Source organism: Acinonyx jubatus, chromosome B4, assembly GCF_027475565.1.
Source record: "Acinonyx jubatus isolate Ajub_Pintada_27869175 chromosome B4, VMU_Ajub_asm_v1.0, whole genome shotgun sequence".
Taxonomy (NCBI): Eukaryota; Metazoa; Chordata; class Mammalia; order Carnivora; family Felidae; genus Acinonyx; species Acinonyx jubatus.
The window spans coordinates 65,796,927-65,822,462 of record NC_069387.1 but is presented as its reverse complement, the minus strand read 5'-3'; the positions used below and the strand labels follow the sequence as shown (position 1 = coordinate 65,822,462).

The window sequence follows — 25,536 nt, the reverse complement described above, 5'->3', positions numbered from 1 at the left end:
CTGTTAAGTTTCTCAAGATCCACATAAGAGTGAAAACATATGGTATCTGTCTTTCTCTGTATGGCTTATTTCACTTAGCATCACATTCTCCAATTCCATCCACGTTGCTAAAAAGGGCCATATTTCGTTTTTTCTCATTGCCACGTAGTACTCCATTGTATATATAAACCACAATTTCTTTATGAATAAGGCATTTTTGAAAGAGTAGAAATAACAGTTACACATATGAGCTTAAAAAAGAATTCCTTTCTAATAGTCACACTTTCAAATAACTTGTAACACATAATTTGATAGCCTAGAAAAAGTATTGAAATAACAAGCTAGAATTCTAGATTTAATTTTGCATAGATTTTATCTTTTACTTCCTAGCCCATTTACCTATCAGAAATACAGTGGTTAAGAATGTGAGCTTTGAAGTCAGAGTTCTGGACTCAAATCTAATTAGCACTGTTCTGTATCTTCAATTCTAAAATGGGGATACATATCTACCTATAAGGATTCTGTGAATATTAAATAAGACTCTCTGCAGAGTCACACAACTATATGGTCAATTAATCTTCAACAAAGCAGGAAAGGATATCCAATAGAAAAAGGAAAGTTTCTTCAACACATGGTGTTGGGAAAACTGGACAGCAACATGAAAAAGAATAAAACTAGACCACTTTCTTACACCATACATAAAAATAAATTCAAAATAGATTAAAGACCTAAATGTGAGACCTGAAACCATAAAAATCCTAGAAGAGAACACAGGCAGTAACCTCTTTGACATGAGCCATAGCAACTTTTATCTAGATATGTCACCTGAGGCAAGGGAAACAGAAGCAAAAATAAACTATTGGGACTTATCAAAATAAAAAGCTTCTGCACAGTGAAGGAAACAATCAACAAAACTAAAAGACAACTTGGGGCACCTGGGTGGAGCAGTCGGTTGAGCGTCCGACTTCAGCCAGGTCACGATCTCGTGGTCCGTGAGTTCGAGCCCCGCGTCAGGCTCTGGGCTGATGGCTCAGAGCCTGGAGCCTGTTTCCGATTCTGTGTCTCCCTCTCTCTCTGCCCCTCCCCCGTTCATGCTCTGCCTCTCTCTGTCCCAAAAATAAATAAAAAACGTTGAAAAAAAAATTAAAAAAAAAAAAAAAAAACTAAAAGACGACCTACCAAATGGGAGAAGATATTTGCAAATGACATATCTGAAGAAGGATTAGTATCCAAAATACAATGTTTTGGGGTACAAACAGATACCAAAAACCAAATAATCCAATTAAAAATAGGCAGAACACATGGACAGACATTTCTCCAAAGAAGACATCCAGACGGCCAACAGACATGAAAAGGTGTTCATCATCACTTACTATCAGGGAAATGCAAATCAAAACTACAATGAGATATCTCCTTACACCTGACAGAATGGCTAAAGTCAAAAACACAAAAAACAAGTGTTGGCAAGGATGTGGATAAAAAACAACCAAACCTCCTGTACTACTGTTGGGGATGAAAACTGATGCAGCCCCTCTGGAAACAGTATGGAGGTTCCTCAAAAAGTTAAAAATAGAACTACCCTGTGATCCAGCAATGGAACTACTGGATATTTACTCAAGTAATACAAAGACACTAATTCGAAAACACAGATGCATCCCTGTTTTTATTGCAGCATTATTTACAATAGCCAAGATATGGAAGCAGCCAGAAGTGTCCACTTATTGAGGAATGGATTAAGAAGAGGTGGTATGTATGTGTGTGTGTGTATATATATATATGGATTTAACAGAGTATTACTCAGCTGTAAAAAAGAATTAAGTCTTGCCATTTGCAAAGACATGGACGGAGCTAGAGAATACTATGCTGAGCTAAATAAGTCAGAGAAAGACAAATACCATGTGATTTCACTCATATGTGGAATTTAAGAAACTAAACAAATGAGCAAAGGGGAGAAAAAAAGAGACAGAGACAAGTCAAGAAACAGACTCAACTCTACAGAACAAACTGATGGTTACCAGAGGGGAGTGGGTGAGGAGTTGGGTGAAAGAGGTGCTGGGGATTAAGGAGTGCACTTGTAATGAGCACTGGGTAATGTATGGAATTGTTGAATCTCTATATTGTACACCTGAAACTAATACAGCACTGTATATTAACTAACTGGAATTAAAACAAAAACTTAAAGAAATGCTCTCTGAAGAGCATTTATAACAGTGGCACATAGTGAATACACAATAATTAGTAGCTAATGGTAACATTACTACTTGTAATATTGATACTATGATATTTTGTCTTTGTGTGCCAGTACTTGGTATATTACATGGCAATTTCATTTATGTTGTTTCATTTGATCCCTGTAATAAGCAAATGAGGCAGACAGGAGAGGTATTATTACACTTATTTTTATGGTGTTTATAATCACAATTCATAAGTACTATCTTTTTGTTTCATATGATCATCTCCTTCACCGTTTTAAAACACCGGGGAAGCAGAATAAATGCTACATGTTAATCTTGGGTAGGTTTGAAATCCAATAATCCAAATAGAAATTTAAAATAAACATGGGCTATTCTATTCTTTCAGAAGTCATTGAGAAGTTTAAGAACTGTTTTTAAGAATGTTCTTACCTTAATAATGTAACAGTAATTGTTATGGTTTATTGGGTGCCTGCTGTGCAGAATATATTAAGCAATGCACATTGTCATCTTATTTAATATTTAAAACTGTCTTATGATGGGGGTTTTACTAACCCCATTTTACAGGTGAAATTCAGAATTTTAGTAACTTCCTCAGGGGCCCACAGCAAGTGTTATGACAGGGATTCAAATAAAGATCTCACTTGAAAGTCAATGTTCTATAGTAGGCTATGCCACTGTGCTATGCAATCTACTAGCTTCTTATGCACTAATAAGAATTGTTATATCCTTACACATAAAACAATTTCAAGGAAATCTACTCTACTTGCTTCATCCTTAAAACACGAAGCATGTTTTTAAGCCAAGCTGAAAAGCATCTAAATTTGCAAGGACGTCACTTACTTTGGAAGAAGTATACTGAAGTTCTATTTAGACTAGCTAATACTTTGCTTTGCTCTAGTAAAAGATGGAATGAAAAACTATGTTTCATTCCATGAAAAGAGATTAGAAAATAGAAAAGAGTAAAAGTGTTACCAAATGTTACCAAAAGTGTTACCAAATGTTAACATGAACTAAATTAACATGTACCTCTCAAGAAAGCAGGAAAACTGTCCTCAGCTGGCTTAGTCTCACTTACTCAGCATCAGAGATGATATTATAACTCAGAGGTTTGATTTATATGTTCTGTGATCAAGCAGTATTGCCTATTAAAACTTCTGGGTTTAGTGGAACAGAAGACATGATTTATTTAAATATGTAAAGCTAAAGTTTCCTTTGACCCAAATACTTTTTTCTCTTGCCCCTTCTCAGTTGGCAGGAGCAACAAATTTTTAAGCCCCAAATATTTCTCCACTATGAAGCAATCTGAGCTTATTTTTCAAATCCTTGCTTATGTTTCATAAATGCTATAAAATTCAGTTATCAAGAAAAATTATATTTCAACAGTTTTCACTAGAAGCAAGAACTTGAAATCAGATGGCATTTGGAGATTTTTCTCTTAACATAAAATTTTAAGGCTATATTTAAAATTTTTTTTATGTTTATTCATTTTTGAAAGACAGAGAGAGACAGAGCACAAGCTGGGGTGGGGTGGAGAGAGAGGGGGACACAGAATCTGAAGCAGGCTCCAGGCTCTGAGCTGTCAGCCCAGAGCCTGATGCAGGGCTCGAACTCACAAACTGCGAGATCATGACCTGAACTGAAGTCGGACGCTTAACCAACTGAGCCACCCAGGCACCCCAAGCTATATTTTTAAATGAACAGAAAATTCCTGGAAGTTCATCCAAGAAAATGAACAGTGGTTCCCCACTGGGGAGTATCATTGGGAAATAGGGAAAATCTATTCAATCCACTGCACAGAAAACAACAATGCCTCTACTTCCTATTTTCTTTTCCTTTGACCCAGTTTATTTAAAGTTTAATAAAGGTGAAAATTCAGCTGACAGAGAAAGAAGAGGCCAAAGAGCCTGAATTTTTTCTACATGGGAAAATTACGCCTTGAACACTTGGGATTTGGAACTGTTGTCCTAAGTGTATGTGGCAAGTTTTGGCAGTAATTTTGCTCTTTGAAAATCAGACTTTGCCTACTCTGCTCTATTATTTTCTGACATTTCCATGAATAAATATTTGATATGGCTCTCTCTCTCATAGGCCTCATGGTTTTGTTTTCTTTCTTTCTTTTTTTCCTTATAAATATTTATTTATTTATTTTGAGCGAGAAAGAGAGAGAGCACACAAGTGAGGGAGGAACAGAGAGAGAGAGGGAGACACATCTGAAGAGGCTCCAGGCTCTGAGCTGTCAGCACAGAGCCTGATGTGGGGCTCACACCCATGAACCATCAGATCATGACTTGAGCTTAAGTTGGATGTTTAATCAACTGAGCTACCCAGGAGCCCCTAGTTTTACTTTGGAGTACACTTCTTTTGTTACAAAATAAAGATAAACCATAAAAATAATAAAAATCATTATATTTCCCAATATTATAAAAATGTGCAAGTTAGAAAGTAAAAGTCTCATAATTCCATTCCTGTGGGGTGTGAGTTGTGTGTGTTTATAGAAATGCAGTCATAGTTTATATAAATGTGTATGTGTGTGTCTATATCTATACATACACACAATTCTGCAACTTGATTTTTCATACAAAGGTGTTCCAAGTACATTTCTACATCAGTATGTATAGATGTAACCAATTTTTTAATATATAGAAGCATTGCTTTTTGTATAAATATGCAACAGAAAGTCAGTAGTGAAGATGTAAGAGAGCAGATCCTGGGTGGCTCAGTAAAGCGTACAACTTTCAATTTCAGCTCAGGTCATGGTGTCGTGGTTCATGGGATCCAGCCCTGTGTCAGCTCTGTGCTGTCAGCACAGAATTCCTGTTTGGAATTCTCTCTCTCCCTCCCTCTCTGCCCCTCCCCTGCTCTCTCTCCCAAAATAAATAAATAAACTAAAAAAAAAAAAAAAGAAACAACTTAAAACTAATTTTCAAATAAAACCCAGATGTTGTAAGAGATAGTGTGAATATAGACCTACATATGAGTCCTAGCTCTGATCTCTAGCTGTGTTAACTTAGACATGTCAACTCCTCTATGGATTTCAGCTCACCCACTTATAAAATTCAACAATAAGATCTAACTCATAAGGTTATGGATATATAATGAGAATTATATATGAATATATAATGAGAAAACTCAGATAAAGTACCAGGCACATGGAAGCCATTTAAGTTAGTTTCCGTTTTACTCTTTGTAGATTGGGCAGTAGGCCTATGCAAATTGTTGGTCTTTTCTCCTACCACCCTCCCAAATAAGTATAAGTGTACCAACTTTTTGGAGATATTCAGAAACAAACAAATTTTTTAAGTGCCAGTATTTAGCATCTTAGAAGATGTTTTGTCAGCATAAGGAATTATTACTATTAAAAAAAAAACCACGAAATCTAAAACAAAATGTTTATACATGAGGCTCTCTAGTTTATCCAAGCATATGTTCTGTAAAATATCAGGTACTTTGGGATGCCAAGGTGGTTCAGTCAGTTAAGCATCCGACTTCAGCTCAGGTCATGATCTCATGGTTTGTGACTTCGAGCCCCGCATTGGTCTCTGTGATGACAGCTCAGAATCTGGAGCTGCTTCGGATTCTGTGTCTCCCTCTCTCTCTGCTCCTACCCCTGCTTGTGCTCTGTCTCTCTCTCTGTGTCTCAAAAATAAACATTAAAAAAAAATTTTTTTTTAAATACCAGGTACTTTGTGTTAATAACTTAAACTTGCCAGGAATCACTTGTCCGGGGTAAAAATGGTAACAAACAAATGCCTTATAAAAATATATGTTTTTATACATTTTTAAGGATGGGATGCTGTTATGGACTGGAAAGATGTTCTGTCAGGAGGAGAAAAGCAAAGAATGGGCATGGCTCGCATGTTTTATCATAGGTAAGTAGGCTATACTCAGGAAACTAGTTCATTATTGTAACTGAAAAAAAAAATCTTTGAACATGATTCGATGCCCTCATCTTTAAAAATATCTTACTCCTTGGAGCTCCTGGGTGGCTCATTCAGTTAAGTGTCTGACTCTTGATTTTGGCTCAGGTCATGATTTTGCAGTTTGTGGAATCAAGCCCAACAATGGGCTTGGTGCTGACAGTGCAGACCCTGCTTGGGATTCTCTCTTTCCCTCTCTCTCTGCCCCTCACCCACTCATGCTCACTCTCTCTCTCTCTCTTTCTCTCTCTCAAAATAAATAAATAAACATTTGAAACATAGAAATATCTTCCTGGGGAATAGAGGGATGGGCAAAATGGTGAAGGAGATTGGGAGATACAAGCTTCCAGTTAAGGAATGAATAACTCATAGAAATAAAAAGGCACAGTATAAGGAATACAGTCAATGATATTGTAGTAGCACTGTATAGTGACATGTTAGCTACACTTGTGGTTAACATAGCATAATATGTAAACTTGTCTAATCACTATGTTGTACACCTGAAACTAATGTCAACGTGTGTGTCAACTAAAATAAAAAAGAAAGAAAAGAAAAAGAAAGAAAAGCTAATCCTTAGAATATATAGGTTTTATGCTTCTTAAGTAATTTTTTTCATGTGTCAGAAGTCTGTCAGTACTTTTTTTGTATTTCTTATGTTGAGTAATGTTAGATGACAAAATTAAATTTTCATATATAGAGATAGACAGAATATGAGCAGGGGAGGGGCAGAAAGAGAGGGAGACACAGAATCCGAAGCAGGCTCCAGGCTCTGAGCTGTCAGCACAGAGCCCGATGTGGGGCTCCAACCCACAAACCGTGAGATCATGACCTGAGCCGAAGTCAGATGCTTAACCGACTGAGCCGCCCAGGTTCCCCAATAACATGGCATTTGTAATAATGTACATGGTTAGTTCAAGAATATGGCAAGCTAATTTGCAACAACATGGATGGAGCTAGAGAGGATTATGCTAAGCAAAATTAAGTCAGTCAGAGAAAGACAAATACCATATGATTTCACTCATATGTGGAATTTAAGAAACAAAATAAATGAGCAAAGGGAAAAAAAGAGAGAAAGAGAGAGAGGCAAACCAAGAAACAGACTCTTAACTATAGAGAACAAACTGATGGTTACCAGAAGGGAGGTGGGTTGGGGGTATGGGTTAAATAGGTGACGTAGATCAAGGACTGCACTTGTGATGAGCACCTGGTGATGTATAGAGGTGTTGAATCACTAATTGTACACCTGAAACAAATATTACACTGTGTGTTAACTAACAGGAATTTAAATAAAAACTTAAAAAAAAAGAATATGGTGAACTAAAAAAAATAGAAACCAAAATTTGCTAACTCAGAACTTTTAGTTCAGTGTATTTTAAAATGTCCCTTTCTCAGATGATGTGGTGAGATTCAAGGGTAAAGTTTTCTGTTTGACATTTATGACCAGCTGTTAGCCACTATAACCCTGAATCTGTTTGAGCCTTGTCCATAAATATTCAGTAACATGATCACCAGCATAGCTGGTGAAATATAATATGGTGGAATGTAAAATGTGACCATAAATTTCTCACTGTGTCAGTGTGTTAATAAAATAAACCCTGTAACAAAGAGCAAGAGGCATTAATCTCAACCCAAAGAGATCTGTAAGCACTTGTAACTTGAAATCAATAGTTGATACTTGGTATCTAAAATATTTTGGATATAATGTGAGACTAAATAAGCTCAAGTTACAAACACCACTAGAAGGAAAATTTAGTGATCTGTATAGAAAGATCAGTGAAGATGAGCAAGTTGTTGGAAAGCAGAATCTGTTGAGAAAAAACAAAATTAAATAGAAATTTCAAATCCAGTGAAGGAAAAGAATAATTATGAGAAACTGCCTTCCCTTGTTCCCAAAGGATTAATATCAATATGGGAATGCAGTATGAAAGACCTGAACTAACTAAAATGGAGAACATTGGCAGGGAGTACTAAGTATCACAGTAGTATACTCTTTTGGAGAGGATTTTAATTTTAATATTTAAAGAATGATCCGAAGAGTTCTGTCTTAAGGGGGATAGAGTAGATCCTTCACAAAGCTGCCTCCTCTGATGATACATCAAAACAAAAAGATTGGAAAATCTGAGAAACAATATTACATAATGTTTCACTTGGTTATATCAGCCCAGATTCTAGCTATTGCTTAATTTAAATACACACACACATGCACACACATACACATACACACATACCCCAGTTCTGCCAAGAAAACAAAAGTACGCAGTCTATCTTACATCTGCTAGACTAAGGATTGCTATGACAACTGAATGTAAGACATATACTTTATTTCTAATTCTAAGATGGCATCTCTTCTCTGTTTAGCTCAAAAAGCGACACAGTACAATAAGTAACTAAATTACTGGAAGGAGATTCACACAGAAAAAGAAAAGTTTATCTCTCTTTTATACTTCCTTTTCTTCTTCCTCTTTTTTACTTAAAAAAAATTATTCACAAAACAGTAATCAACTCTGAGACAAAAATGTAATGCTTAATACTTAAACCGGAACAGTAACCAAAAACCACCCAGCACAACTATTTCTGTTAATGTCATGGGGAATGTCCAGTGATCCTTAAGCTCTTTGCATGGAAAGCAGTTGTTAAAGTCAAATGGGGTGTTAAAGTTAAGTTGACTCCTATATCTATTAGCCTTGTCTACCCATCCTGGAATAGATAAAAAGATCCTATTAATAAGATCATAGAAAAACAATTTAAAGTACTAAATAATTATGCTGAAGGAGAAATTACTACTGGTTTCAACGTTTATCTTTTCAGTGTCATTTATTTTTAAAGATCAGAATATCTTCATGGAGGACAGTGTCCTGGTAAAATACTTAATACTGGTTTTCAGCTCTAAAATAAATAATAAATGACAGTGCATGAGTTGACCTTTGGTCCCATTGACCAAGCTAAGTCATGTTGTTGAGTACCAAATATATACCCAAAGTCCAGATGACCCTGTCTTCTTCTTGAAAGAAGACAGGGAAGGGGAAAGAAAGAAAGATAAGAGCAGGGGGTGAGATGAAAGGAAGAGAATAAATAGAAGGAAATGGTATCCAATGATAGGTACCTCTGAGAGTGGTAGACATTCCTTTCCAAAGTAAAAATTGAGCTAGAAAAAGTAATTAACTGAGTGTAATGAGAAAACAGTTACTGATTTTTTTCCCTTAAGAATTTGCAAAGCATGGTCTCAGTATTACCAGGTTAAATGCCAGTGTAAATTTGTCCGATTAGGCATACTACTTTTGCAGAATTTTGTAGCAATGAAATTCCATTAATAGTGTTTTGGTACTGACATTGTTGATAAAGTTATCTTCTCAATAAATCTTTGCTAACAGGGCCTTGGCCTTTTTGATAATTAGCTACTGTAATGTATTTTTCATGTAATTAGTCAGAACCTGTCACCAGGAATGAACTTGCCTTCTATGGGAAAATGCACTCAGTGACCTGCCTCATCTTTCCTATGTCTCATACCCATGATTCACCCATTTGCATAACAATAAAGCTTATTGTATAGTGAGTAGGCATCAGGAAATCTATTTAAAATTTAAGAACAATATAATGTCCTAATCCAAAGAGGGAGGGTGACCCCTCTTTTACTTTATCATTTGTCACGTTTACTAATTTCATATACTCTTTTCCTCCTTTAAACCTTTTTTTTTTTCAACGTTTATTTATTTTTGGGACAGAGAGAGACAGAGCATGAACGGAGGAGGGGCAGAGAGAGAGGGAGACACACAGAATCGGAAACAGGCTCCAGGCTCTGAGCCATCAGCCCAGAGCCCGACGCGGGGCTCGAACTCACGGACCGCGAGATCGTGACCTGGCTGAAGTCGGACGCCCAACCGACTGCACCACCCAGGCGCCCCTCTTTTGCTCCTTTAAAGTTAACATTGCAGGGCACCTGGCTGGCTCAGTTGGTAGATAGAGCATGCTACTCTTGATCTCAGGGTCATGAGTTCAAGCTCCACATTGGGCATAGAGCTTAAACAATTAAAAAATAAAGTTAACATTGCAACTCATATTGTCCATGTAAAGATATATAATTCAAATAGGAAGGCCATTGATTTATTTGTGTTAATTTTTTTTCAAGACCAAAATATGCATTACTGGATGAATGTACCAGTGCTGTCAGCATTGATGTTGAAGGAAAGATATTTCAGGCTGCAAAAGGGGCTGGAATTTCCTTACTATCTATAACGCACAGGCCTTCTCTGTGGTAAGTGTTTCCAATGCTAATTTGCAATAGATGGTTTTTCTTTATATTTCTTTCTTTTTTTCTTTTGTTTAGGGAGAGAGAAAGAAAGAGATCATGCAAGCAGGGGAGAGGGGCAAAGGAAAAGAGAGAGAGAGAGAGAGAGAGAGAATCTCAAGCAGGCTCCATAATCAGCCTGGAGCATGACCTAAGGCTGGATCTCACAACCTAGGATCATGACCTGAGCCAAAATCAAGAGTTGGATGCTCAACCAACTAAGCCACTCAGGCAACCCTCTATATTTCTTAAATAGTAGCTTTGCCTAGGGGTGCCTAGGTAGCTCAGTCGATTGGCAACCAACTCTTGATTTCGGCACAGGTCATGATTTCTCAGTTCATGATATCGAGCCCCACGTCAGGCTTGGCACTGACAGTGCTGAGACTGCTTGAGATTCTTTCTCTCACTCTGTCTCTCTGCTCCTCCCCAGTTCATGTGCATACACACGTGTGTATTCTCTCTCTCTCTCAAAATAAAAAATTAAAAAAATTTTTTTAAAAAGAGCAACTTTGCCTAAACTGTCACTATAGAGCATCGGATACTTCACTTATTCTACCTATATTTCTGTTAAGTTGCACACTAGTTGTAGAGATATCCCAAACCTCACATCGTAACATATATGTGCTATTTAAAAACTATTATCACATTCCAATAATTCTGAAAAACAGTGGAAAAATCAAGTGTGTTTAACTGAAAATATTCATAATCCATAGTGTGTACTAGGAATGAATATATTTATGTAATTTTATATCATCTTTTTACCCCTTTTTTCAAAATCCAGGAAAAAACCTGCACAACATACTATTCCTACAGATGATTAAGTTGGAGAAAACACAAGGGAAAAAAAGCTTTTTTTTTTTTTTGCTTTTGTTTTAAGGAAAATTGAAAATATTTTCTAAATATTATCCCATTAAACCTAATGAGATTTCCCATATTTAAAGAAATGGCAACACTATTTTTACCATTCCCCTACTTTTCCCATTGATTGATAACCATAATAATAGTTGATAGTGCAGATTCAGCACCTATTCTGGTCCAGGCTCATTTTATTCAAGTCTCATAACAACCCTATAGAGATTATAGATAGTCTAATTATTCCCATTTTATGATTAAGAAACTGAGAACTAGAAAAATGAGAAAAGTAACTTACCATGATCACTCTATACTATAGTATGCTGCTCTAGTTAGTATAAGGAGCTCAAAATGCACCTTATATATAAGCCATAAAAACACTGTTCATTTATACTACACTCCACTACTTTGGTATTTGTTTCATCAATCAAAATCTTTTCTTTTGACATATTAGTTACTACTGTGGATTCTATATGCTTTAGCCTCATATTTCCCAAGGGACAGGCAGGACTTTTCCTCTCTCTCTAGCTGGAGTATTCTGTAGCAGGTGGCTAATCACATTCTGTGCCAAAGCCTCCATCACGTAGGTGACTTCAAACCTAGGCTAAGTAACCAGCTTTATTTGAGTTAATCCTAGAAGGCATTCTAGAACTTCCACTGTATAGAGAATACTTACCGTAAAATTGTGAGTAAACTGAGTATTCAGTTTAGATCAGGCTTTCATTGTTGAAAATTCTTTGATTCTGTACTTCTATTGAGAAGATAATAACCTGTTTTGTCTTCATTTAAACATTCAGATTTTTCATAATTTTTCCCTGCAGAGAGTTAACCTGAAAATAGAGCATTTCATGAAATGACCCTTTCTATAGAACTTTGTGGTTTGTCTCTCTGTCATTAAGAACTAATTAGCATCTGGAGTGATAAAATCTCTCCAGAAGCAGTCTGGATCTAGTCCAGGATGAGTACATGGCAATGAATGTGATTCCTCTGACTTTTCCCTGGAGAAAACCAACAGGAACTGGATCTCCACAACAATTACGACATTTGTCTATAAATCCCTGAATCAGCGATGGCATAGAACCACGCCAGAACTCTTGAACCCTTTCTGGTATACACTTGCCATTTCCAGACATGCTTCCTAATTGATCACATGTTAGGATAACATGGAGTTATGTCTTAGTTCTGGTAATTTTCTGACCTCTATCAATTAATTTATCATGTTATTACGTCACTCAGTTCCTTATTCAAGAAGCCTAAAAAGGCATTGGAAACATTCACTCATTTTTTTTTTCTCAATTGAAGGAATAAATAGGTTTTGGTTGCTGTGATTTTAAATACTTTATTTAGAGTAATTTAGTATGTTACAATAAACTGACAGGAAGAGACAGAAATATCCCATATACTCTGCCCCTACATATGCATAGCTATCCACAATAAAATGAAACATTTGCTATGATTAATGAACCTACACTGACACATCATTATGACCCAAAGTCCATAATTTACATTAGGGTCACTCTTGGTGATGTACAGTCTGTGGGTTGGAACAAATTTTTAGTTGCATATATCCATCATTACAGTATTGTATAGAGGATTTTAACTGCTCTAAAAATTTTCTGTGCTCTGCCTATTCATCCCTCTCTTTCCTCAAGCTCTGGAAACCACTGATCTTTAATGCCTCCATAGTTTTGCTTTTTTCAGAATGTCATATGGCTGGAATCATACAGTATGTAGCCTTTTCAGTTTGGCTTCTTTCACTTAGTAATACTCATAGAAGTTTCCTCCATGTCTTTTTATCGCTTGAAACCTCATTTCTTTTTAGCACTGAATAATATTCCATTGTTTGGATGTAGACAGTTTATTTATCCATTCACCTACTAAAGGACATCTTGGTTGCTTACAGTTTGGGAAATTATGAATAAACCTGCTGTAAACATTCATATGAGGGTTTTTAGGTGGACACAAGTTTTCTCAACTCCTTCGGGTAATATCAAGGAGTGCAATTGCTGGATCATATAATAAGAGTGTGTTTAGTTCGGTAGGAAACTGAAAAATTGTCTGCCAAAGTGGCTGTACCATTTTGCATTCCAACAAGCAATGAATGAGAGTTTCTGTTGCTCCACAGCCTTGTTGGCACTTGGTGTTATAGGGTCCTGGATTTTGGCCATTCTAATAGGTGTATAGAGGACAGATATTTTTTTAAGCTAATAACAAAATCTGTAATTTTATGCCTTTTAATGAGAAAAACATGTTTTTAATTGTAGCTATTCATAGTACATTTCCCCATAAAACTAAAAATTATGTTACTTCTGCAGTATGAATTAATTTAGGCATTTTAGGTTGAAGAAATCTATCATTTCTGATTAACCTTTCTCCCTAGATGAAATTCTTATTTTCCCTGAAAAGATACCAGATGAAGGAAAACTGTATTACATTTTCCCCAAGACAGCAAAGTAGTAATTATTGATTGTAAAGATTAAAATCAATATCAGTGTATAAAAATGTCAAAAATTATAAGAGCTTATTAACTTATTTGATTCCTGGATAGAATTATAGCTTTGTATCTACCACTTTCCTAAGCTTGACTCGATTTGTGCAGAAAGTCTGTAGATTATCTCTGAGTCTCAGTTAATATAGTAGTTTCCTGTAAAATCCTCTTAAGCAAATCCTGAAATACTATTTAGCCCATTATGTAGGACACACCTTTGAATCTCAGGTAATGAAACACCCATACATTTTCTTCCTCCCATGTAGAAATCAAATGATGTTGTGAGATGGGAGGGACGAGCCAAACCTTCATTATACCTTGAAGATAAAAGTTGCCCAAGATCAGAACTACTGCATTCTGAAATTGCTCCCAGCTGTACATCCAAAGTTAGGAAAAGCCCAGGAATATATATATATATATATATATATATATATATATATATATATATATATATATATAAAGATCATTAATCTCTGTCATATGTTATCAAGCATATGAACTTTCAACCTTCATCTTGAGAGTGATTTTATTCTTTTAGACACAGTTTAACCCAGGTTAATTTCCTCATCTTACAGCATGATAAAACCATCTAATCAAAATGAGATGAAACCACAGGTCCTACAACTGATGAATAGATCAACAAAATGTGCAAATCCATACAATGGAATATTATTCAGCCATAAAAATGAAGGAAGTACTAATACATGCTCCAACTTAGATGAACTTTGAAATCATTTTGAGTGAAAGAAGTCAGTCACAAAAAGCCATGTATTATATAATTGTATGTATATGAAATGTCTAGAATAGACAAATCCAGAGACACAGAAAGAAAATTGATGGTTGGGAGGGGTTGAGCAGAGCAGGGAAAGGGGAAGGACCGCTAATAGGTATGGGGTTTTTTTTGGGGGTGAAGAAAATATTCTGGAATTGGATAGTAGTGATGGTCACATGAGCTTCTGAATAAACTAAAAATCACTGAATTTTACACTTAAAAGGATGAGTTTGTGTTATGTGAATCATATCTCAAGTTTAAAAAAGGAAGTGAATTTACTTGAAATAAGCCCACTGATTATAGTAAATAATGACAGATGAGTGCTTAAAAGGGATCAAGAAGCAACAAAAACTGGAAGGAAAAGACAGGAAAACTGAGGACACATAGGAGTATGCGCCACGTCAGGAAAGTGACAAAATGCAGGGACACAGCAATGCAAGGCCAACTCTGCTAGCATTACTCTCTCCACACATCCCCCACAAATTCCAGAAACCAGTAATCTTAGCCTCTTTTTAGGACAACATGGATTATCTCCTGTGTCATTAATAAAATAATCTCTATACTTGTCTGAAGTTTCTAATTATGAACCAGAGCCATGAGAAAGGATATTAAATTGTATGAAGGCATGGAAGTATCTTTAAAAGATTTCTATCAAAGAGTTCATTTTTTTTATGTTTTAAAACTGGGGTGCTTGGGGGGAGTGCCCAGGAGGGTAAGTGTCTGACTCTTGATTTTGGCTCAGGTCACGATCTCATGGTTGTGAGATGGAGTCCCGCATTGGGCTCCCGGCTAGATGTGCAACCTGCTTAAGATTCTCTCTCTCTCCCTCTCCCTCTGCCCCTCCCCAGCTTGCACACATGCACGCTCTCTCTCTCTCTCTTAAAAAAATGTTTTAAAACTTTATTAGTGAGTACTTTTTACTTATGTAGAATAATTCATTCCGAAAAGGTAGTATATTAATGAATTGATATTGTATTTCCTTTATTTTTCTTAGTTTTTTCCCCTGTATAACTTTAAAAGTTTACTTTCTTCTCTCAGCTTGCTTTCCTTATTCCCATTCTAACTAAGCTTTGATATTTATTTAGGGGCCATACTTGGTTCTGAAGATAAATAGATACAAACAGCATATCTTCCTTTGAAGTTCGTATATATTCAGAATATAAGATAAATATAAGCAATGGAATTCCCAAGAGATTAGTGACTTTTGAAATTAAAAAGATTATAATACTTAACCTCATGAGGGATTCTTGAAAATCAAATGTATAACAGTCACCTTACTTAAAATTTGCCTTTGGATACCAACTGGAATGATAAACCTAAAATGGCTTTTCACAATTATTGCTAATAATATAATTTCATTTTGATCATGCAGGAAATACCACACTCATTTATTACAGTTTGATGGTGAAGGAGGCTGGCGCTTTGAACAATTGGATACCGCTATCCGTTTAACACTCAGTGAAGAAAAACAAAAGCTAGAATCTCAGCTAGCTGGAATTCCCAAAATGCAGCAGAGACTCAATGAACTATGTAAAATTTTGGGAGAAGACTCAGTGCTGAAAACAATCAAAACCGAAGATGAGACATCCTAATTTGTTTTGACATGTTTTAAAAGTTAATTTTTAGGTAAAGGCTCAGAGACACTCTGTTATGTTGCATGCATTGTGTTTAAGCACAGAGAAAAAGGAAGGAATGTTTTATAAGACTTTAGCATCAAGGAAATATATGATCTGACTTTTCAGAGGAAAATAAACAAATGCATTATGTGAGATTAGTCATTCTCGCTTATACTAATTCCTAGTGACGGCCTAGTTCACCTGTGAAACAAGATTTTCTAGGTGAATTTATGATGAATACCAGATTTGCTATGTGTATGTGATGCATCTGAAGTTCTTAACAAACATGGGAGATATCTTGAGAATGGAACAACTTAAGAACATTATTTGGTTTGAAAACAGGTGCATAAAATTAGAAGTTTGAGTAATGCCTCAGTCCATTTATGGTTATTAGGTTTAATAGCTAGAATTCATGTTCATCATTGCGAGTGGTCAACTAAACCTGCATACAAAATAGCTGACAGTTTGATAAATAATGTCAATATGAAAAAAATTATTTTAATGGCAGTGGTTGAAAGAAAGAAGCATGGCTGTATGTGTGTAAAGTGCCATATCTTTAAATTTTAGATTTTCAGCATCTTAATGTGGACACATAACAAATTAGTCTTAATGAGAATCTTACATATTTGTTAATAAACCCTTTCGTTTTAAAAAGAGAATGGCCAATACAGAAAAGGAGTATCCAAACAACGTATGTCTCAGCCTGTTACTTTGCTTGGCAGCATTTTCTACTGCAACTTCTGTCTAGAAATACTCAGCTTGTTTTTGTGCTCAGAGGAGGAGTCCACCACATTTTTAAATAATAGCGCTATCATGGAATATAGGGGTTCTCCAAATCACAGTAGTAATAGCACACTTGAAATAGCACTTTAGAATTTACAATCCTCATTTATATCATTTCATTTTAATTCTTATGTCAATCTATTGAGGCAAATATTCTTTGCCTACTTCGCGTTTGTGGAAATTGACACTCAGACTTGCCTTAATTATGCAATTTATTTAGGGACAGATCCAAGGATCAAATAAAGTTCTCCTGATTCCTTGATCATTGCTATTTCCACTTTCTACTATTATCCTTGAAATCTAACTGGACTGTAATATCAATAAAAGTTAGATGAGATGTTGAAAAGAAAATAAATTTGGTAATGAAAGGGCTGTTACTATGTGGTTATTGTTTACAAGACATGGAAATTACATACAAAGTGGAAAGGTCATTGGTCTGTGGTTTAAAATGAACCAAGAAAGTTAGCAAATTTTTCAGCAACTATACACTCATACTCAATATTGATGTACCTCTATAGCCAGCAATCAGAAGGGAAATTAGTTGTGTTATAGATAAATTTTAATATTTATTGAATGTAATGAGAAAGAATCTGCATGGAATAATCCATGTGAAATAAAGCTGATCTATTCATGTGCCCTGGAGTTGGAAATACAAAATCCAGAACTGGCATTTTAATCTCCTACTGCCTATGCCACCACATTGACAGGCCAGGAAAAATGAGAGTGATCAGTTGTTAGCGGTTTTGGATTTTATTTACATACTTAGACACAATCATAAGAGATGCTAAGTCAGTGATTCTCAGACTTTATCAGGCGGTAGAGTACCCAGAAGTCATTCATGATCACTGTAGTAGAACATCATGATGTGTTCACATTTGCAATTCTTCCATGCTAATCAAGACATGTTTAGTTATCAACAAATGTAACCATCTTGTATGAAGGAAGTCAGTAGAAAATCATAATCAGTACATCTGTCTAGGTTTTTCTGTTAGTATCTTCAGGTACTCAGTGAGGCAAGTGTCAAAGTTTCAAAAAAATGCATGGACCCAAAATTTAAACTTGATAAAAATCATCCATTAATCTTAACTTCTGTGTTAGTGGGTATTCAGCTTATCCTGCTGTAGGAAACAGTCAGAGGCAAGTGTCTTGTTAACTCTTAAAGGTACAGGAAGAAAATGAAAAGTCCTCATTTGAAATATGTGCATAATTTCCATGCCTTAATTTTCACAATTTGAAATATAAAGCATTTAGGACCTGATATATTGTTTTGAAACCTAGAAATGAATGCCAAAACAAATATTAGATTTGTAATTAGCCCTTATTTGATACATCCTATCAATGAGCTGAAGTAAGATTCATTATTTATAATGTACAGGATTCAAGGATGTTTAAAATTCTGTACTAACAACTGTACACACTGTAATTTAAATGTTAAAATTCTAAGAGAAACATGGTTTACATGAGATTTTTGTGCCTATTTATTTTCTGAATTTTCATCAAGGACCAATATCCTCCAACTTGGAGGGGAAAAAAAATCTGTGATTTCAATTTGTGTTGATGTACCATCTAACTGTTTCCAAAATGGTCCAATGGGTATACCATATTTTGCTATTCTTATAGTTACATTTTACAAAAAAACATGAACAAGATTAAGATATCAAATAGCCATCTTTGAATACAGCAAAGGGTAGATGAAAAGAAAAAGAAAGGATATTTCAATTTTCAAACTACTTTACTACTTTTACTTTTACTACTTTTACCAGGTTATCGATTTACCCAAACTTTTGACTTCTGGGTTTTTTGGGTTTTTTGTCAAAGAAAGCTGTAAGTTTATGGAGATTGATTTTTAAATGTGCAATTTTTGGCTAACTTCCAACTTGGAAAATAAGTTGCATTCTATAAAAATGTTGCATTTTATTTCTCCAGCATGTAGTGTTAGGCCAAGCATGAATCTAAAATTGTGTGCGTTCTTGTAAACAAGATAATGTTTAAAAATCCCTCTCCGGTAATCTCAAGGACAATGACATATCCCGATATTCAGCCTAAGTTTACATTTGTTTACAATGGGGAAGGTTTTCCTCGACAGTAATTTGGGTTTTGTTTCAAATTATGCTTTTCCAGTAAATGTATAAATGAACATGTTAGTTTTTTATTTGAGACTTTGGTTCCAAGTATAATTTCATATTTGGCGATAGGCGTCGCCTATTAAAATCTTTTTGGAATAGTTTTTGATTCCATAAGCCTAGAAAAATTTGTGACACATTGGAACCCAAAATCCGGAAAATGTTACACACTTCTGAGGTGTGCAGAATATGGTAATGATGATCAAACCATTGATTAAAAGAGATACCTTTGAAAGAATTACATTATGGCAAATATGGGTCTCATTTAGAAATGTGAAGTACTTCCATAGACCCCAGGGTATTTACATTTCTGCTGATATACCCTTAGGTATGTCGAATATGTTTTAGAGTTGTACTTGTCATGTTTGCCACATGAGAACTTTCAGATGGATGCAAAAAATATTTTTATTAAAAGCAAATTCCTTCTTCATTGTTGGTGCCTTTCTTGATTACCAAATACAAAACTGCTTTACAGTTTTTATTGTGAAATGTTCAAAACCAGTTGCCTATACTTATACACAGGGCTTGTGTTAATGAAAGCAAGTGAGAAAAATGTCCTTAATGGTAAAAATAACTATGTAGCTAATCTAGAATGTGGCTATTTGTGAATGCTCTATGATATAGTCTCCAATGTGCAGTTGCTTGAGCTCAACATTTCTTGTGAATTCCTTAATAATCATTAAAAAACGTTTGATTAATCAAAGGAATTACAAATTATTCCAGTGGTAGAAAACACCTTATTTCTATATTTTAAATGACTTTGCTGAGTGTGTCTATATACACCTCATTTACAAGTTGTGTGGTGTACAACTGTATGTAGTGCTATGAACAATAGTCCCCAAATAGTTGCTTAAATATTTATTTTCTTTATTAATTCAACACATACTTACTTATTAAGTACCAGCCTATGCCAGGCACTGTGCTAGGTTCTAGGAATAAATAAAATATGGTCCCTGTACAAAGAAGCTTACCGTTCATTGAAAATTAGGAAAATGAGTACCCTGAGAGAAAAACTCAATAGCTACTATTTATTATTTACCAAGAAGGCAGAAAGCGTTGATACATATTGACTTATTACATCTTCACAAAACTAATTCAATAAAAGTGGAAAGTGAGGACAGGTTAAGTAATTCATCCAACCTCATACAGCTACAGCTATAGAGCTGAAATTTAAACCTAGCAATATTGGATTACAAAGCCATGTAACTCCCATCACTTGCATTTTAATTAGTTTAGGTCAATTTGTCATTATCATTGTTTTAAACTCTAAACTTTTAAACTCTTAAGTTATAAGTATATTTTTAACTGGCTCAAGGTTTCTGGTTAACCAAACATGCATTTTTTTTCATCTAAAACAGAAATTTGTCACTTAAATTGTATTTTCACTGTTTTTATTATAAATGTTGGATGCAGTCCTATGAGAGAAAGAGAACAAAAGGCAGATTTTCAAATGTTTTGAAGAAGAAATGTCCAAACCGGTTAACATTCATTCATTCATTCATTCAGTAAATATTTATTGACACATTCAAGGTACAATTTATTGTGCTAGGGATTTTAAGTGAACAACACAGACCTGGTCTCAGTCCTCATGAAACGTTTTAGTACATCAATAGTAAACAATTGTATGCCTGTTAGAAGTTATGTTCCCATCTAAATGGCATATTTGTTTTGTAGTATCTTCTCAATTCTTGTATTTCCTGCCTAGGACAGCTCTGTTGCAACATTTAAGCAATAAGCATTTTCTGGCAGCAACATTCCCTTGATTACACATTTAAAGGCTTCATAATCCTCATGCCCTCTAACTTGGTCTAAATGACAAGGTCCAATTAAAACCAGTCTGCAGGACTATATCATCCTTCACCAGTAGGTGCTCCCATGCATTTAGCACGTTTTCTTGAAACCTGAGAAACAGCTTCTCAAGTTCAGGTCATGTAAAGTGAACCAGTTAGGTACAATGAAAAGTACTGCTCTTGTGTTAACACAAAATACAGATAACTGTAGCAGGATAATTCTAAAGAGCAAAAATTAAATTTAAAATAAATAATAATTGTAAAAGTGAATACACAAGGCTTCTAAAATTAAGTACAATTAAAATTATATGTTCTATCTCAGTACTTGTTACCCAATGTAGAAGATAAAGTGATTAAATATTTACCTTACGTGTTCTTATGTGATTTAATACCTATAATATAGATAATGCAACTATGAAACAATGAAATATTAAACACTAAATATTCACTTGCCAAATCATCTAATTATAGATGATACAAAATAGGAGGCAACCTTATGTATCAAATATATTATTCAACTTTTATCTATTGAATGTATTAAACTTAATTAAAATTTATTGGGCCTATAAATCCTTTACTAATTAAAAAATAGAAAAGTTTATTCTAATGAATATATATAAAATGAATGTAAGTATATATGTATATATGAAGTTGTGCACACACAAAAATAGAATGCACATGTTTTAAAATCCCAAATGGAACATTTGCAAATTTGATCACATATCAGGCCACATAACAAGTCTCAATAAAGTTCAATCAATTTCTATATGAAAAAAAATGAATTGGGCCTAAAAATCATGTAAATGTATAAAACTACAGAAGTTTGTAGTGCCTAGGGACTCACATAAGGATGAGGTAAAAGAGGTCCTAGATAAGATGCCATCTTTTCGGAAAGCTAATAGAAAGTGCCCTTTTGCAACATGCAGATATTGATAACTCAAGAGTGATAAAGACTGAGGGAGTAAATGTCAAAGTCCCCTTATTTGGGCTAACTTGTGGCTCCATGCAACAGCTTTCCAAGATCCACAAACATAGGGTTTACATAAGGGAGGTTAATGTAGATCCAAGCAGATACATATATTGTCCTGCAACTTCTCTGTCTCTCTCTCTCTCTGTGTCTCTGTCTGTCTGTCTGTCTCTCTCTCTCTCTCTCTCTCTCTCTCTCTCTCACACACACACACACACACACACACAGTCTAGAAGCTTAATATAAAAACAGCGTAATTATTTTGAGACTTAAGTAGTGAAAAAAAATATTTTTCTATTGTGATAAAAAACATAACAAAGTTTACCATCTTAACCATTTTCAAGTTAGGGTTCAGAATGTTAAGTACATTCTCATTGTGAAACATATCATCTTACAAATTGGAAACTCTATATCCACTAAACAATAACTCCTCTTTCTCCCCCTCTCCAGTCCCTAGTAACCATCATTCTACTTTCTGTTTCTATGAATTTGACTATGTTAGGTACTTCATGTGAGTAGAACCAAACAGAATTTGTCCTTTTGTGACTGGCTTATTTCATTTAGCATAATGTCCTTAAGCTTTCATCCATATTGTGGCATGTGACAGGATTTCCTTCTTCTTTACGGCTGAATAAAAGCCATCGTATGTTGATACCACATTTAGTTTATCTATTCTTCCATTGATAGAGCAGGTTGCATCTACCTTTCGGCTATTGTGAATAATACTGCTATGAACATGGGTGCGTAGCTGTCTCCTTGAGACTCTGCTGTCGATTCTTCTGGATATATACCCAGAAGTGTATTGCTGGATTGTATGGTAGCACTGTTTTTAAGTTTTTCAGGAACCTCCATACTATTTTCCATAAGTCGCTGCACAAATTTACATTTCTTTCAACAGTGCATATTCTTGTATATTAAGCCCATACTGCTAGGTAAAACTCTAAAGTGCAGGGGGTTTCGTCTCCTGAAAGAAAAATTGAGCATCTTGGGGATTACCTAGTATTTGCCTCATCCCCTTTCTCTCCTCCTCTCCACCGTAAGTCAAGAAGTGATACTCTGGTTTTAATCTTCCCAACAGGATGCTGATTATAAAATTTTCACAAACATTTCTTCTAATTCACTGATTCAATAGAAATTAGATATCCCATTAACTATCTAACTGGATGGCCTCTCTAACTGCTTCACATTTTCTCTCTCTGGAACCACAAGTGTACATCCTTCCTCTTTCTGCTTCCCTGGGTAGGTCTCAATACCCCTCCAGGTTCAAAGATCCTATACCCTCATTAAATAAATAAGATGAAGTCTTTCCTCAAATTAGTCATGAATTGACTTTTACTTTCTTTAATGTTTATATAAAATTCAGTACCAAGAGAACAACCTTACCCCACCTAATGACCACTGGACTTCTGATGGTAAGAACAAAGGGGTCAATTCAAAGCAGAAAGCAAATTTCAATTACAACCCACAATAGAGCCTGTAAGAACACAGCATCTCTTCTTGCCTCTTTGAGAGCAAAGGGTAGGCCGTCCAAAAATGGACAACTTTGGTGTGAACGTTATTTTGAGTTAAAAGCAATTAAAACCCAGCAGATTCAGGAAAAGCTTTTTACCTCCCCCTGAACTGCTTGCTTATATAGGGAAGAGAGCTATTAACATATTCCTCTTTACCTAAGAAACTTATCTACATAATAAGGTAAACTTTGTTTTTCAAACACCTCCTTTCACCTTGTTAATGGTCTTTCTCCCCTTTGTATCCTCAGACCCCTCTCCCCTCTCCTTAGCTCAAGTAAGCGTCGTGTTGCCTGACTGCCTTTGGAATTTCCATGTCTGTATGAATTCACCACAAATATGTTACTAAATTTTATTTTCTCTTGTTAATCTGTCTCATGCCAACTTGATTTTTTTTAAAAAAAATTTAATGTTTATTTTATTATTTTTGAGAGAGAGACAGAGCGTGAGCAGGGGAGGGGCAGAGAGCAAGAGGGAGACACAGACTCTGAAACAGGCTTCAGGATCTGAGCTGTCAGCACAGAGCCTGATGCAGGGCTCAAACTCACAAACTGTGAGATCATGACCTGAGCCGAAGTCAGACACTTAACTGACTGAGCCACCCAGGCACCCCCATGCCAACTTGATTTTTAGTCCAGCCAGCAGGACCTTCAAGGGCAGAAGAAATTGTTCCTCCCCAACCCTTACCACAAGCCTCAGGTGTAGGCCATGCTGGGCAGTGATTAGGAACACAGGCTGTGAAGAAAGACTGCTTGGTTGAGTCCTACCTCTGCCACTCCCTGCTGAACCTGTTGCTTCATCTTTCCATGCCTTAGGTTTCTAATTTTTAACAAGAAGATAATAATGGTACTTACTTGGTAGTATGTTGTGAGGATTAAATGTATTCACCCTTATAAAGTGCTTAGGGGAGAGCCTGGCTTATGTTTACAGCTATTACCATTTACACATATTACTGCTATGAGTTATTTAAGTAAATATCTAATCAGCATCCTTCCAGAAATGGTTGATTTTGAGAGTCACGGAAGACAGAGGGCTAATTTAGGGGGGAGGGGTGATACTTTGGGGGTGAGAAACCACAAGTGTGAGGTGCTAGCAGACAAGAAGCTCAGCTTATGTTGAAGGGTGGTTACTCAATATATGTTTGTGGAATAAATGACTGAATGACTGAATGAATAAATAGGTGAGGCGTTGGCAGAAGAAAGAGAAAGGGAGATAGGCACATGCCAAAGATAAAACTGCAATTTTGCCTCATGCCAATCATAGCTGGCATATCACTGAAATCGTGTGGACATGCCATCTTCGCAATGGGCCCATTAGTTACTGAAGCCTGAAACTATGTATACGCTGCTGTGCCCAATAAGGTGAAACTAATTTTCTTCTTAGAATGTCCCGTCCCACATCTGCCAGGGTCCCTCCACTTCAGTGTGTCTACTTCATGCTTATTTCTTCCACACAATCCCCAAAAAAGGAATTGGAGAAAAAGAAAAATGAAGAGAAAGATAGAGAGGAAATGGTACTATGTGACTGTGGTGGCAGTGACGTTGGAAAGTATGCCTAGAGAGAAGAGCGTAATCCTGGAGACCTAGTACCCTTGTTACACCCACTTCCCTCATCTTCTCTCTTACCTTCTCAAGAGGAGAATGCCCACATTCCCAGGGAACTTTAGAACAGGTGCCCATTGAAGATCTTCCTCCTTTATGATGAAGATGGAAAATTGAGGTTTGTCACAACATCCTACTGATCTATTTTGAATGATTTTAATGCCCCAAAACTATACTGATCACACCCATCTGGAAAAACTCTAATCACGTGTGACCAAGTCTCTTCATGCCTGGACAAGAGTGGCTGAACAATACTGACAAGTCACTCGTCAAAGTAAAATGTTCACTATAAATTTGTGGTCACCAAAGACATCTCAGTAGCACTCAGTAATCCCACTACATTCCTTAGTTCACTCACTTTCCCATTCTCCACAACTATTTTCTCTGCTCTCTGAACAAGTCCAACTCTCCCTCCTTCTCTTTTTCTCACAGCTGGTCTCTGACTGACCCTTTCTTTACCTTTCTACTACCAAAGATGACAACTTATCCTCAACCACACCCATTTGACCCTGTCCCTTCTGACACACAGAGGTCTGCTTCTCTTGTTTCCTAAATTGGTGGCTCCTAGGAATTACCCCTGCTACCTTCTCACCCCTCACACTCCATATCTAATTCACCAACAAATCCTGTTCATTTTGCCTTCTAAGTAAGTGCTTTCAA

The 25,536-nt window shown here is 35.8% G+C and overlaps 2 protein-coding genes across 2 annotated transcripts in view; one reads left to right on the top strand and one right to left on the bottom strand.

Moving 5' to 3' along the window:
- ABCD2 (ATP binding cassette subfamily D member 2) overlaps positions 1-19,440 on the top strand; it is a 68,029-nt gene extending 48,589 nt beyond the window's left edge. Inside the window, exons 8-10 of the mRNA XM_015085074.3 lie at positions 5,959-6,043; positions 10,218-10,343; positions 15,861-19,440. Coding sequence (XP_014940560.1) covers positions 5,959-6,043; positions 10,218-10,343; positions 15,861-16,080 — 431 coding nt within the window. The 3' untranslated portion in view covers positions 16,081-19,440. The remainder of the gene's footprint in view (positions 1-5,958; positions 6,044-10,217; positions 10,344-15,860) is intronic.
- The window catches only part of CB4H12orf40 (chromosome B4 C12orf40 homolog), a 165,483-nt gene extending 140,534 nt beyond the window's left edge, over positions 1-24,949 (bottom strand). The window contains exon 1 of the mRNA XM_015085066.3: positions 24,901-24,949. The gene's annotated coding sequence lies outside the window, so the exon portion shown is untranslated. The remainder of the gene's footprint in view (positions 1-24,900) is intronic.
- Positions 24,950-25,536: the final 587 nt, after the last annotated feature.